The sequence below is a fragment of the Anas platyrhynchos genome, chromosome 3 (assembly GCF_047663525.1).
Source record: "Anas platyrhynchos isolate ZD024472 breed Pekin duck chromosome 3, IASCAAS_PekinDuck_T2T, whole genome shotgun sequence".
NCBI classification, from domain to species: domain Eukaryota; kingdom Metazoa; phylum Chordata; class Aves; order Anseriformes; family Anatidae; genus Anas; species Anas platyrhynchos.
The window spans coordinates 15,872,750-15,887,509 of record NC_092589.1 but is presented as its reverse complement, the minus strand read 5'-3'; the positions used below and the strand labels follow the sequence as shown (position 1 = coordinate 15,887,509).

General features: G+C 57.2%; 1 protein-coding gene across 5 annotated transcripts in view; it reads left to right on the top strand.

The window, feature by feature from the left end:
* RRBP1 (ribosome binding protein 1) overlaps positions 1 to 14,760 on the top strand; it is a 53,410-nt gene that overhangs the window by 31,443 nt on the left and 7,207 nt on the right. For 2 of the 5 annotated variants that reach the window (XM_072035405.1, XM_027452981.3), the window contains exons 1-10: positions 2,401 to 2,558; positions 6,861 to 7,565; positions 8,879 to 9,027; positions 9,287 to 9,409; positions 9,865 to 10,017; positions 10,329 to 10,447; positions 11,155 to 11,308; positions 13,550 to 13,688; positions 13,839 to 14,026; positions 14,175 to 14,212. In XM_072035405.1, coding sequence (XP_071891506.1) covers positions 6,881 to 7,565; positions 8,879 to 9,027; positions 9,287 to 9,409; positions 9,865 to 10,017; positions 10,329 to 10,447; positions 11,155 to 11,308; positions 13,550 to 13,688; positions 13,839 to 14,026; positions 14,175 to 14,212 — 1,748 coding nt within the window. In that variant the 5' untranslated portion in view covers positions 2,401 to 2,558; positions 6,861 to 6,880. Of the gene's footprint in view, positions 1 to 2,400; positions 2,559 to 3,068; positions 3,092 to 4,536; positions 5,554 to 6,860; positions 7,566 to 8,878; positions 9,028 to 9,286; positions 9,410 to 9,864; positions 10,018 to 10,328; positions 10,448 to 11,154; positions 11,309 to 13,549; positions 13,689 to 13,838; positions 14,027 to 14,174; positions 14,213 to 14,760 lie in introns of those variants that run through there. The other 3 variants (XM_072035403.1, XM_072035406.1, XM_072035404.1) reach the window with 3 other exon arrangements.

Sequence of the window (14,760 nt, the reverse complement as noted above, 5' to 3'; positions counted from 1 at the left end):
ACCACAGAAATGTCTGCAAGGAGGGGCAGGAGCGATCCAGAGGCGATTGCTGTGAGCTCCGTGCGTCTGCATGGCTGGTAAATAAAGCAGTGCTTGTGGTGCAGTCACATCCCGAGTCAAAGGCTGCCTCTCCTCTGCCTCCTGCCAGCCTTTGCGGCGTGTTTCTACACCGGCACACCATGGCAGCATGGGTGGCAGACACGTCCCCACGTCCCCATGGGCACCACCAGGTCCCGTAACACAACGCAGGCCGTGTGAGAGCCGAGCCCCGGCCCCGAGGCAGGCCTCGGTCCCGCCTGGCCCTCCAGGAGGAGAAGGGAGCCGGGGAGCCCTGCGGAGCGTCCCCCGGCCTCGCAGCAGGGTTTGTTTGACGGCCCAGGCGCAGAGCTAAAAATATCCCCGCGATGGTTATGAGTTTAGGATAACTAATACATCCAGCGGGAAGATTTGGAGCTGCTCCAGGGCTAAACAACAGCTTCTTCACCAGCGGCCAAGGACTTGTGGATGCAAAAATAACTAGGGACTAAAAAACCTGAGCTGGAGCAGGGGGGGGGTTCAGATCGAACCCAAGAAAAACTTTCTAGCGGTGAGGATGACCGTGGAGAGTCGCCAGCACTTTGGTTATTTTAACAACAGGGTACACAGGGCTCTGGTGGGGCTGGATTTGGGCTGGGTGCTGCCTCTGGGCAAGGGCTGGGCAGAGGACAGCCAGGTCCATAACCTCCGTGCCTTTGCCTGAAGGGATGAGCGTTGGATCACTCTCTGCCCACCTCCATCCTTTGTGCTCGTGGGTCTTGCCAGTCCAGGTCCAGCCCATGGCAGGGAGCCTTGCCCTGCTTTGCCCAACCACCTTCTTTGCCTGCAGCGGGCAGAAAACCCACAAAAGTCTCCAAGATCTCATGAGTGCTGAGCATAGAAGTATCGGTGCCTATTTCAGGTCCCTCTGCAGAAGCCGTGTTATCGTAATTAGCCGAAACGTTTCTCCCATTAGCATATTTTCCTCAAATTTCCTCACACCAGCCTGCATGAAACAGTCGCTTATTCTCCTTGCCATTGTGTCGAGATGTACCAGGCTGAGGACAGGACCTGCTGCCCGGCCCAGCCCGGCCTCAATAGCACAGCTTGTTCTCTGCACACAGGGTGGCGATGCCGTGGCAGCTGATGTAAATCCCAGGGATTGCCACCCTGTGAGGGACTCTGTCCACTGAAACGCATTAATGTTGTTATCCCCCTCGCTCTTCAATCACCTGAAATTTCCTTCTGCACAAATGTTGAATTTTCCCTAGGACACAGCTCTGCTGCCTCCATGCTGACAACTCCCTGCAATAATGTTAAATTATCTCCCCCTCCCAGCCACTTCCCATCAGAAATGAACTTTTTTTCTCTACATTCAGTGCCTATTAAGTGCAGGAGCTACAGTGTGCACCACAACGCAGCCAGGGCTGAGCAGGAGATGGCTTTGAGCTTGGCTGAAGATGTGGAGACACGAGGGGCATTCCCACCTGAGTTCCAGGCCTTTTGTGCAGCTTTGGGTGAAAAGCATAAATAATGCAATTTCTGGGTTACAGAGTAGGCAGCAAACTTCTGTTCTGGCCCTTTGCGATGCTCATCAGCCCATGGTTCCTGCCTGGTTGGGTGGCCAGTTGGTTTGGCTGGTTGGGTAGGGGGTTGGTTGAGAAGGTAGTTGGCTTGTAGGGTGGTGGGTTGGTTGTTCGGGGGGTTGGTTGAGCAGGTTTTACATATATATGGTCATATACATATAGATGTACATTAAGGTAGTTGTTTTTTGGGGAGGGGAGTTGGTTGGTTGGGAGGTTGGTTAAGCGGATGGCTGGTTTGTTGGGTGGTTGGTTGGAGGGTTGGTTGAGCAAGTAGTTGTTTTTTGGGGAGGTGGGCTGGTTGGTTGGGGGTTTGGTTGAGCAGATGGTTAGTTTGTTGGGTCATTTTCTGTTTTATTGGGTGGTTGGTTGAGCAGGTAGCTATTTTTTGGGGAGGTGGGTTGGGTGGTTGGGGGCTTGGTTGAGCAGGTAGTTGTTTTGTTGGGTGGTGGGGTGGTTGGTGGGGGGGTTGGTTGAGCAGATGGCTGGTTTGTTGGGTGGTTGGGGGGTTGGTTGAGCAGGTAGTTGGCTTGTAGGGTGGTGGGTTGGTTGGTTGGGGGGTTGGTTTTGGAGACACAGTCCTACAGAGATGAGCCTCAGGCCATACCAGGCTGGCTCTCACAGCACCCATCAGGGTAGAGAATCTCCCAAAGGCTGCCCCACACCCCCTTACCCCACCCCGAGCCGGGCCACCCCCACCTCCCGGCGATCCCCCCTCACCTCCCCAACCCCAATTCCCCCATTGCCCAGCGGGTCGGCTGGAAGGGGGGGGCGAAACTACAGCCCCCAGGGGCCGTGGCAGCCCTTCCCTTCTCTTCCCTTCCCCGTCCCGTCCCGTCCCGTCCCCGTCCCGCCCCGCCTCGCTGAGTGGCCCCGCGGCCGGGAGCGGGGCGGGCCCGGCAGAAAGTGCCACGACTCCACACGGCCGCGGCGGCGGGCAGCGACCGCGACACGGCGCCGGTAGGGACCGGGGGGGGGACAGCGGGGACAGGGGGGGGGGCTCGGGGAACCGGGCTGCGGCTCCGTGCCAGGGGGGCACCCGAGCGGGGAGAGGCAATGGGGAGCGTATGGGGGGGGGGGGGGCACCCATCCCGTGCCCCCCCTCCTGCTCATGCTGAGTCTCACAGAGAGGGGGAAAAAGGGGGACGAAGGGGTCCGGGGGGTGTCCCCTCGGGGTGTCCCCGGTTTTTGGGGCGGGGGGAGATGAATGGCCCGCGGCGTGCCGGGGCGCTGCGGAATGGCGACGTGTGCAGGCGGCCGGGGAGGGGCCGCCCCGCCGGATGATGGACGAAGCCGCCGCCTCCTCTTCCTCCCCCTCCAGCCCCCCTCCGGATGAGGGGACACCCCCCCAATTCCCCCCAAGCCCTCTGCTTACCCCCCCCCCACCCCTTTTCAATCCCATCCCCTTGTTTTTCCCCTCTAACTTGGCGCCCCGCTCGCCCCGTCTGCGGCTGTCCCGAAGAAATTGCCAAGAGCCGGCCGTAGGAAATGCCGTAAGCTGATGAAGCGCGGTTGCAAAAAAAAAAAAAAAAACCAACCAAAAAAAAAAAAAAAGGTCACGGCTGCGAGGAGGTTGTTCCTTTTTTTTTTTTTTATTTTTTTTTATTTTTTTATTTTTTTTGCAGCCAGGCGAAACGTGTCGCGGAGAGGGGTCCGGGTATGGGAGAGATGCTGGAGGGGACCACAGGACAGAGGTGGGGTGGGACGGGGTGGCTGGCACCCTGTGGGCACCACGATATTCCCAGCTTGGCTCTTACGAGCTGTCCTGCATGTGGTGCCCGCAGCGGGATGTCCCACTGGGGCAGGAGCGTGGTGGGGAGAGCGTCTGCGAGGCCACCTCCGTGCCGGAGCTGTCGGCTTTCAGGTCATGGTTTCTGCTTGTTCACATCACAGAAGGGTCGAGAGCCAGCAGCTGAATGCCACTTTGGGCCAGGGAGAGGAGAGAGAGGTGTAAAAGCTGCCACCGAGAGGGGTCAAGCCACAGCTGTGCTACGTGCTGCGCTGTGCTTCCTTCCAGTCCATATACGTGTGGTATATCTGAGTGCCACGTGCCAGGCAAGACCAGAAGTGCACGGCCACTTACTCAGAAAGCTTATTTACCCCAGAGCTCCCAGGGACGTGGGTGGGATCCTCTCGAGGAGTCTGTGTTTGGTTGGGCTTTCGGTTTTGCCTCTGTCTGTTGCAGCCGGGTGGAGGGAGAAGCTTCAGGAGACGGATCTGGTGATCGTCTTTTATCTGCTGACAGCGCTGCCTTCTGCTGCTGCCAGGCTGCCCCGCTGTCGGCAGGGTCTGGCCTCCAGGTTCCCTCTCTGCTGGAGGAGTGCTGGCCCTGGGGATGCCTCTGTCCCCTGCTCAGACTGGTGGCCTGGGAGATAACTCTGCCCTTTGGCAGGAGCTGAAATCTCAGCCTGGGAACCTGTGTGCCAGCTCGGCCAGCCTCGACCCACCTGCGTGCGGTTAAAGCAAAGGGAGCTGCAGGCGCCGTGCAGGCAGACGTGGCTTCGGGCTGTGCAGAGCCCAGCTGCACAAACCCCGTTCCCTGCCCTCCAACACCCATTCACAGCTTTTTCTGCGTTACTATAGCTGGAGGCGCTGCTTTGGCACTGGAGCAAGGTGCAAGCTTTGGATTGCAGGGGGACACCGTGCCCTGGCTGCAAAAAGCATCTTATCCCAACCCTTGAAAAGCAGGGTACATAGTAGGTGCGTTTCCCTTTGGCTGCAGGAAAATAAGGTTTCTGTGGTTGCTGCACAACCTGTCAGGAGCAATCCTTTGCTCCTGCCTCCGTAGCCGGAGTTTTGGCTCTTCCTTGCTCCTGGCAAATGCACGTGCAAGGCACCGAGCGTGGCCCACGTGGCACACGTGTGTGGGCACACCTCCTGGAGGCTGTGCTGCGCGTAAAGCCCGCGAGGCCGAGAGCTTTGTGCCTTTCACTTCCTCGTGGGGAGTTGGACTTTTGCTCGGGGCAAACGGAGGTGGCTGTGCGGTGCGGGGTGCTGAGGGAAACCCTGCTTTCCTGGGCTGTTAGTTGGGGTTTTGGGAGGTTTGGTGGGTCGCCAGAAAACGCCACAGGGACTGCAGAGGTAGAGGATGACTTCGCAGGTAGCTCCTTTAGGTAAAAAGGCAAAATAGCGGTTGTCTGCCTTGTTCCTGTTCTGGTGGTGGTAAAAGGAGCTGGTACAGAGGGGAAGATGCTGAAGTCTTGGAGCCTCTTCAGAGCCCGGCCGTTGAACCAAGGCCATCAAGTGTGAGATGTCGCTCGAGGCATCTGTGAGCAGATAAGCCGTGGTGCCTCCTGTGCCCTATTTCCCCTGCCCTCGCTGGCAGGCTTTCCTCTGTCACCAAGCTCGTGAGAGGGGCTGTGCTGTGCCGTGAAAACCCAGAAGCAAACTTTGAGCCCTCCAAAGGCAGAGCTGGAGCTCCTGGGGCAGGCAGCAAGCTCAGGAAATGCCAAAGTGGAGCTTTGCTCCCGATCCTGGCGCTTCGTCTTACGTTTGTGCAGCGGGGAGTTCCTGGGGGAAGCCTTTTTAAGAAAACTCCCAGCCCAGGCTGTGTGCGACAGGACTGACATCCCCTTCGCCTGGAGGCGTTGCTGCCTGCTTGGTGTTTCTCGTCCTCCTTTCAGGTTTTATCCTTGGGAGCAGCCGAGGGGACACATTGGGATCTGCCTCCTCTCTGCTGCCTCTGGGAGCTCCCGAGGAGCTCTGCGACCGCCCTGCCAGCAGGTTCAGGGCATCCTCCTGGGTCAGTGGGGTAAGCTGCTGCCTCCTTCCTCGCAGAGAGGCTTCACGGCTTCAGCAAAACCCCCTGAACGTTGCCCCATCCCCGCAGCTTTGCCACGTGGATATTGACGTGCCAGGTCAGATTTTCTCCCTCATTCAGCAGCAAAACCACTGAAGGTGCTGGAGCCCTGGGGGAGAAAACCAGGACCCTTTGTGCCAGGCAACAGCTGGTGCTGTGGGTTTGTGTTTTTTTTTGTACTTTTTTTTTTTGGAGGTGGGGGCTGTTTGGTTTAGCTAGGAAGGACTTCTCACTGCTAATCTCCGCCGTTATCTTGCCCTGGCTGTAAAGTGCACGAGGAGGCAAGGTCCAGGCTTTTACTGCGGCGTGGCTGGGTGAGGCTCGGGCACCCCGCTGCGGGTCCCCGCGTGGGCTTCGCGGAGGGGCAGCAGCGTGGGGTGGGACATGGGGTGGGCAAGGAGCTGCCTGCCTCACCCCCTCACTGCTCCAAGCCCTGCGTGCTGACACCATCCTGCCTCCTGGGGCTCCCCGCGCACGTGGGATGTGTCCGCAGCAGAGGCTGGAGCTGCAGGAGCCCCCTCTGCAGCACCCTGCCATGGGCACTGCTCTGGAAAGGTGCTTCTGGTGCCAGGCTGTTGGTTTTCCTTTTTTTTTTTTCTTCCATTCCCGTCCTCCCCGGGCTCCGTGCAGCTGCTTTTGGAGGCGGTGGTGGCAGCTGGTGGGGTTTGCCAGCACTCGGTGATGCCCTTGCCCCGAGGCAAGAGGGCCAGGCTGCGGCTCCTCCTGGCTCTGCATCATCTTTTTCAGCGTTGGAGAAAGGTTTTGATGTGCGTGGTGTGTGTTTTGGTGGCTGTCTTCATCGCGCTGTCACCCGCTAGCTGCAAGCGTGGCTTGGGCTTCAGCTCCGGGTGTGAGTTCGCTGCTCCAGCTGGTAGCAAGAAAAAGCCTCCGAGGTCTCCCCTTCGAGCAGCAAAGTTTTGAGAAGATGCTGATCTCCTTAGTTTTACTTATTTTTGCCTGCTCCCCTCCCTCCTCAACCCGCAACCTCTTAGAAAGGAAACTTGATAATGTTTTCAGTTAAGTGTGGGGATGGGAACTCTCAAGGACTTTCTGCATTTTCCTGATTATGTTTTTGAGGCGCAATGATGAGAAACTCTCCTTGCTTTCCTGGAAAGCGTTCCTTTGCATCTCAGCTCTTCAGCTCCTGCATCCCCAGCTGGGGGCTAACGAGCCGCCTTGGGACCACGTGGAGGTTCTCCTCTGGTAGGAGAAATGCGAGTGGGACAGCAGGGAAGGGATTGGTTTAGGGGCTTGGGACAAGCACTGTGGATAGGCAGCGTAGTGGAGGAGCAAAAGCTGGTGATGTCTGTGCCCTGCTGGCCCTCACCAAGGGGTCTGTGAATCTTGGCCATCACTGCAGGGTGATGTTTGGAGATGCAAATGTCCTTTCAAACTCCCTGCTTGGCGAGGTGATTGCTTCTTTGGGTTTTCCCCTGGCTAACTGCTGTTCTCCTGTCTTGCAGGCGCAGAAGAATAAGGCAGGATGGATGTGTATGACCCCCAGACGCTGGGTGTTGTGGTCTTCGGAGGCTTTATGGTGATATCAGCCATTGGGATCTTTCTGGTGTCCACCTTCTCCATGAAGGAGACGTCTTACGAGGAAGCCTTGGCAAAGCAACGTAAAGAGCTTGAAAAGACCAACCAGCACAAAATAGAGAAAAAGAAGAAGGAGAAACCTGTCGAGAAAAAAGGAAAAGCAAAGAAAAAGGAAGAAAAACCGAATGGGAAGATACCGGAGCAGCAGCTGCCTCAGGAAGGGACGGACTCTTCCAAGGACGTGGTGCTTGAGCCTGCTGTGGTGCCTGAGCCCGTAGCTCCCGTCGAGCCTCCGATCGCAGTGGTGTCGGTGCCCCCCCAGGAAAAGGAGAAACCTGCTCCGTCTCCTAAGGAGAAGAGGAAGAAGGAGAAGAAGGTGGCAAAGGTAGAGCCTGCTCCTAGCCCGGCGTTGGCTTCCCCTCCCATCAGCGTTCCCAAAGGTTCTCCCGTCTTGGAGGTGACCCCCAAGGAGGTGCCTGTTGTGGCCGTGCCACCGGTGGGCACGCAGCAAAGTGCCCCCGTTGTCAGCTCTGTCCCTGTCAAAAAAAACGAGGCTGTTCCAGCCCCCGAGGAGCAGAAGCACGATGGACCTGCCAAGAAGAAGGCCGCGTCCAAGAAGAAGGCTGAGCCAGGTAAGGCCAAATTCCGGTGTGTGTCCCCGCTGAGTAAGCAGGGAAGGTGGGTGACTCTAAAAGTTTCCTCCTCGTTCAGCGGAGGTGAAAAAAGCTGCCTGGTGGAGGAGAGAGGAATGAGGTTGTTTCACACCGCAGGGGACTCCTCGTCATGGAGTAGTTGGAGAGAAGTGACGGGATGTGTCGGGGCAGAGGGAAGGTTGCCCATCACAGGTCAAGCCTCACTTGGTGGACTTGGAGATAGAAGAGAGAAAAAAATCAGGGGCTTGAACTCTGCAGGGTGTAAATACTGTGGAAGTGTCTCCGTACGGCCACATGGCAGAAATCTCTCAGGTGTTCTCAAAAATGTGATGCCTGTGTTCCCGTGCACCGGTGTTTTGGGAGAGGACCTGCTACTCAGCAGGACGTCTGGTCTCCAAGATCGGGGTAGAGCCCTGGGACCTGCTCCTTCGGGGAAAGGATTTTATTAAAGGCCGGCTCCCTATAACAGTGAGGGAAATGGGAGGTGGCTGGGCATGCCGGGGGTGACTGGTTTGGCACGGGCACCTGGGGATCCAGCACTGCCAAACATCGCCCTGAACCCAAGCTGGAACAGCTGGGGCAGTGTGGATGGGAGACAAACCCTCAGCTCTTGTTTGCAGCGGGGAGGTTTTTGGCTGCCGGGCGCATCCTGTGCTTCAGGTACGAAGCACAGATCCTGCGTGTCTGAGGTGCTCCTGCGGGATTTTTCAAAGGAAAGCTCCTGGCAATGTTTGCACCACGAAGCTGGCTGCAGTGTTGTGGGCAGCCTGTCAGGGCGGGCTGTGATGTCTCCTCTTTTCAAAGGGAACAGACAGCAAAACCCGACGGGAGTGGCCTGGGGGTCTCGTGCGGTTTGTTTTCAGTCTCTGGCGTTGCAAAAAACACTTGCTTGCAGGTGGTTAACGTGGACTTGGGTCCCAGGTCGTTAGCTCTGAGAGCAGAGCCGGGCTCTGCCTTGAAATGCGCGTGGGTGCCTGGTCAGGGCTGCGCTGCTGAATCAGCTCCTGCCTTCGGGCCTCCAGGGACGGAGCAATTCACGTCTCCGGTGCCACACGTGAGCAGAAGGATAGGGAATGATGGAAATGCAGGGTGGGTGAGGTTGGAAGGCACCTTTAGAGGCCGTCTGGGCCAGCCCCTGCTCACGCAGGGACTCCTAGAGCTGCTTGCCCAGGCGGGGAAGGAACTTAAACATCAGTTGTGGGGCTGGAGCCTGCCGCAGGTGTTTGTTTTAAAAGCAGGTGACGCCCTGCCATAACCTGAGTGGTCCCAGCTCCTCTTCTTTCCTCCCTAAGCCCCTGCGGACGCGGATGGGCCCCTCTACCTGCCCTACAAGACGCTCGTGTCCAGCATCAGCAGCATGGTGTTCAGCGAGGGAGAGGCCCAGCAGCTCATCGAGATCCTGTCGGAGAAAGCGGGCATCGTCCAGGACACCTGGCACACGGTAGGGCTCTGGGCACCTCGGTGGCCATTTACTGCTGGCCCTGCTTCTCTGCCGAGCCTTGGGAGGGAGAGCTCCACGTTTTTTTGGCAGGTTGGGGCCCTGCTAACCTCGAGGGCCAGTTCTGGAGACCTAGAGATGATTTTTGTTGTTGGAAACAGAGGCAGGATCCTGTCCTACATGTTGGGTGGCTCCTGCCTGTGGGGGAAGAGGTGGGTTTGGAGGTGGTGGGCCCCACTGATGTGCTGCCTCACGCTCGCAGGCGACACAGAAGGGGGACCCGGTCACCGTCCTGAAACGCCAGCTGGAAGAGAAGGAGAAGCAGCTCGCTGCTGAGCAGGAGGACGTCTCTGCTGCCAGAAACAAGCTGCGGGAGCTGAGCAAGGTAGGTGCTGCACAGCTTTCCTGGTGTCAGGGTGGCTCACCCTGTTCTGACAAAGCGGCGGTGCCACCAGCCTCTTGCTCCCCCACATCTCATCCCCCTGGGAAGTGCAGTATTTAGTGTTTGGTATTTAGTGTTTGTTTTTTTTCCTCCCTGCTTCGTGCCAAATTTTGTGTGATCATCCAGAAAAAAAAAAAAATCTAGGCTGTCTTACTTCTTCCTCACTGCTGGCCCAGTGTGGAACAACAGTGGCATCCAGTGGCCACAGTGCCCAAAACAAAATGCGAAAGGAAATCGAAGTGCTAAGCGACTTGGCCTGGCTGTGCTGTGCAGGTGGCTGGTAGCTCTTACAAGGCAGAACTTTTACATCTTCTGAATTAGAAAGCCCAGTTCTGCATTTCCCTGAAACGAGGGAAACGGAGCACTGAGGACTAAGCAGGTGACTCCTCTCCTTGCAGGAACTTGCAGCGGAGAAGGCCAAGGCGGTGGCCAGCGAGAGCAAGCTGAAGGAGCAGCTGGTTGCTCGCGAGCGGGAGATCACCGCCGTTCAGGCACGGATGCAGGCGAGCTACCAGGACCACGTCAGTGAAACGCAGCAGCTCCAGGGAAAGGTAGGCTCCGGAGCATCCTGACGGATTTTGGCCTCTGGGAGTCTACAGAGATGGAGAGCGGGGAGACCAGAGGCGTGGGGAGGTGGGGGTGACCCTGTGCTGCTCGGTTCCTCTGTGAGGGCTTTCCTAGACCGTGGTGTAGGTGTGTGGGAGCATCCTCATGAGACATCATGTTCCTGGGGGCCAGCAGTGTCTGTAGACTGAGGAAGGGGGCAAAGCTCCCGTGGGCACATCCCTCTGTGCCCAGCAGGCTGGGCTGGGATGTCGCCTGCTCCCCACCAAGCGGCGTAACCCCTGCTGCCTTCCTCTAGATTCGGACCCTGCAGGAGCAGCTGGAGAACGGCCCCAACACGCAGCTCGCCCGCCTGCAGCAGGAGAACTCCATCCTGAGGGATGCGCTCAACCAGGCCACCAGCCAGACGGAGAGCAAGTAAGACCACAGCTGGGCTTTGGAGCAGAGGCTGGGGCTGCCCTTCTGGGACTGGCAGGGGAAATGAGAATGTTTTTCCCATGCTGTGGCTCGTGACAAAGTGGGAGGGCAGGGGAAAGCCTCTCTGCCGTGAGGCAGGGGCTACTTGTGCTGATGCTGGAGCCAGCGGGCAGTGGGAGGAGAAGGGACTGGGAGGTAGCGAGGCCCTTCCCTGCCCAGGTGAGCTCCTGCTTCCTGGCTTGAGAAGAAATCCAGCTGGCTCTCGGAAGCGAGTGATGCTGCAGAGAAAGAACCGAGACGTGCCTGATGCCTGTAGAACAAATACGAGCTAGATAGAAGAATTTCGCACTCCTTTTTATAGAAAATACGAAATAGCTGGTGATTAACAGCGGTAAAATAATTACAGACTGGACTCCAGATGCTTAGAGAACTTCCTCTGGTGTCTGGGAACACAGCTCCTCATGTCCTCTACTTCATACGAAAGGAATGTCTCCTGTGATTGAAATACCGCTTCTGAAAGGAGATTTGTCAACTCTTTCCACCCCCTCCCTGGAGCAGCAGGCGTGCCCCTAGGAATAGGAAAATGCAGCCACGAGATTGTTTCGAGTCCCGTATCAGGCCCGCGGGGGGCCGTGTGCCCCTGTACGTAAGGCCCAGGATACTCGGCCGTCCTGCGGGCTGCAATAACTCTGCTTTTTCTGCTCCAGGCAAAATGCTGAGCTGGCCAAGCTGCGGCAGGAATGCAACAAGCTGGGGAAAGAGCTGTCTGAAAAATCCGAGGTGCTGCAGCAGGAGGAGCAGCAGAGAAAGAGCTGGGAGATGAAAGCGGTGGCCTCCGAGAAGCAGCTGGAGCAGTTGCAGGTCAGGCAGGCGCTGGCAGGGTCGTGGTGGCTTGTGGCGAGGGGACAGCTGGCTGAGGCAAAACAGGAGCCAGGGCTTTGCCAGATGTTTTCCCTCTCATCTTGTCTGGGTTGCTTCATCTCCGTGTGGTTCTGGTCATTCTCTCGGAAAAGCGCACGCAGGAGGGTGGATGGAGAGAGGGAGAGCTCACCGGGAGAGCCAAGCCCCGCGGTGTGCTGGGTTTGGGACCTTAGGTGGTCTTTTTTTTAATTATTATTATTATTTTTTCCCAATGGAAATTGAAAACGGCAGCTGCTCAGAGGAAAGGCATCCCGTAACACCCCTTCTCCCTCGGCACCCTTTGGAAGGGAAGGTGCTAATATCACCCCCGGCCTTCTCATCCCTCTGCAGGGGGTTGCTCACAAGAGACACTGCCTGTAGGGAATTGGGCTCTGTTAATTCAGCAGTCCAGAGATAAGGCTGTGTGCATGCTCCTGATGCAGGCGTATTTTGCACACACACCTTCCCCCCTCAGTAAAATTGTCCCTTTCCAGGTTAGTTAGGGGCTACGAGGCTCTGACGTCCTGAAGGGGAGCTGAATTGCTTGGAAATGGCCTTGGAAGGAGCTCAGAGAGCTTACCAGCCACAGCTGGAAGGCAAACTGCCTTGCAGATCTCTTAGTCACCTCTCCCGTGTTAGTTCGTCTCACGCATTGTGGCTTTCTTGCATCATCCGTCACCAGCAAAGCCCAGGCAGCACGAGACCCACTTAAAACCATTCTCCTCACACATCTCTGAGCCTGGCGTGAAGGTGTTGGGGGAGATCTAGGCTGTACGTGCTGCTCAGCGTGCCTGCTGCTGCCAAATGCCCTGGGCCTGAGCTGGCAGGCTGCAGCTGGCCGTGCCTCCTGCTCCCTGCTGTCCCAAAGGTGGCCAGGCGTCGAACCTGCTCTGCTTCCTCCTGATGGTGCCGAAAGCCTTGGAGGCAGTAGGCTCCTAGGTCTTGATTTTCGGGGTGCCTGAGGGTGCAGATCTTCTTCCAGCAGACTGCTTTTGGCCCCTGCTGCTTTTGCAGAGAAAGTGAGGAGCTTGAGGGGTGATGTGGGCACGGTGCGAGGGCAGAAGCTGCCTTAAAACCCCAAATGCCTCAATGTTAGTCTAATAATAATAATGATGATGATGATGATGATGATGATAATAATAATAATAATAGCAATAATAATAATAATAAAAAAAAGCTGCAGGTCTTTAAAGCCAGGGATGTGTTTAAGGTGCCTGTGGGGATGGGGAAAATGTGCTTCATGGTCACTCCTGCAGCTCTGAGCTGAGGACTTGGTGGTAAAGCCTCAGAAAGAGGAGAAGCACTGCTTTTTTTTGGCAGTTCTGGAAGCATCGTTCAGACAGAGACCGGGCTGCTCGTTGGCCTCGTTCTGTCCCCGTCACACGAAGATTTCGTGATGGTGTGGCTCGTGGAGCTGCTGGTTCGCAGCACGCCTCACACCCCTCGCTCTGCCTCCCCCCCTCCAAGCGCACGCCTTGGCCAGGCCTCTCCTCTGCTGCTTTCGAAGACGGAAAAAAGCCTTCCCTGGCCCAAACCACACAGAAAATTCCACCGCCTGTGGAAACACGTGGCTGGCCGGCTGCGTCCCGCTAATCGCCCTGACGGTACCTCTCCGTGCTGGGCTGGGGCACCAGCTGCCTGCACGGGATCTGCTCGTCGGGAGCCAAAAGCACCGAGGCCGCTGTCCCTGGTGTAACGAGCACGTGTCGCTCCCCGCCTGCTGGCAGCAGGGCGTTTTCCTCCTCTCCCTCCCTGCACAGTGGCAGCTGTGAACGGGGTCGGGAAACGGAGCCACGGGGCGGCTGCCAGAACAAACCCGCAGCAGAAAGGGTTTGGAGACGTCGCCTGGGCTCCGAGCGCTGGCTGGGGCTTTGCGAAGGGGAAGCTTTCTGCGGGGCTGCCCAGCCAGGGCTGTGCTTTAGGGCTGGAGCTCGGGGTTTTTTTTCAGCATCCAGTTCCTCTCTTCCAGGCTGGAGGGGAACACAGAGGGTTGGTGGTGGTGCTGACCCAGAACGGAGACATCAGGGTGTTGTCTGATTGCCTCCTGCTTACAAAACAAGGGGCTTCATGCAGAGGGGAAGCATGACAGCCCCACTCCCCCAAAACACAGCTTGAAAATCACGCCACGTGCCCCTGAGCTTTGCCTCACGTTGGCCAGGGCACCTAATGTGCTGTTTAAAGCCTCCTCTTCCCCCTGTGCAGGCTTCCCAAAGGGAGGTGGAGGCAACGCTGCAGAAGAGGTTGGATGAAGTAGGTGACGAGCTGCGCAAAACCCAGGCCAGCTACAAGAGCCTCTTAGCAGATGCTGAGAAGTCCAAAGGGCAGCAGCAGAGCATCGCTGGTGAGGACCACGAAACAGCACAGGGAGAGCCGTGGGGCAGCTGAAACGCGGGGCAGAGCTTGAGTTTGAGACCCTGACTCCTCAGGATGGGGGGTCTCTGAGTTTGTTTGCGCCTAACCTGACTGTGTTCCTCTCCCCTTCCTTCAACAGATCTGCAGGCCAAGCTGCTGAGCTCCGAAGCAGAGCTTAAAAGCAAACTGTCGGAGCTGGACAGCGTGAAGGGGAAACTGCAGGATGCCAGCTCGGAGAACACCAAGCTCCTGGAGAGGATCAAATCCATCGAAGCTCTGCTGGAAGCAGGCCAGATGAGGGAGGCAGAAAAAGACAGAGACCTGCAGGTCCTGGGCGTTTTTAATTGGGGTGGGAGGAGGATAAAGTTAGTGTTAGTGCCCGTGTTAGCTCTTATCTCCCTGTGGGGTGCCATGGAGGTGGCTGATCTGCATCCCTGGCCCAGGACAGGCAATGAAAGTGATTTCTGTCTTCCAGGCAGCCAACGAAGCAGAACTGAAGCAGACGCAATTAAGGTAGGTCTAAGGGCTGCCTAGCACCCAGGAGCTGCTTGCTCTCTCTTCCAGCTTGCTCCTTGACCCCAAATAACAGCCAGTCTGTGCTGAGGTGGCGCTTTGATTGCTGTCAGGCACGTGAAGGCTCACGCTTCCTGTAAGACTGCCTGCGATCTGTGTGGGTGCTGGGGTGGAGAGGGACCTGGGATGCCTCTGATCCAAGTCTCTGCTCACAGCTGGGCCATCCAGAGTAAAATTTTGGGGCTGTTTTAGGGGAATTTGGGGTATTTTCAAGGATGGAGACTCACCACTTGTGTCTGTTGCCTTTTACCCCTGTTCAGGGCGCCTCTGAAGAGGTTCAGGCTCTGTCCATGGCAGGAGAATTTCTCAGATGCCCTTGCTGTCAGCAGGCACCTGGTGCTCCTCTAAAGGAGGGCACTTGTTCAACCTAGGGTCCTGGGACCCCAAGAGATTGGAGTGGTTCCCATCAGGGGCTTGCATCTTCTTTGGTCTGCTCCAGCTGAGCCTCGCTGCAGGGCAGCTGGCGGATCTGAGGGTATGGAGGGAAG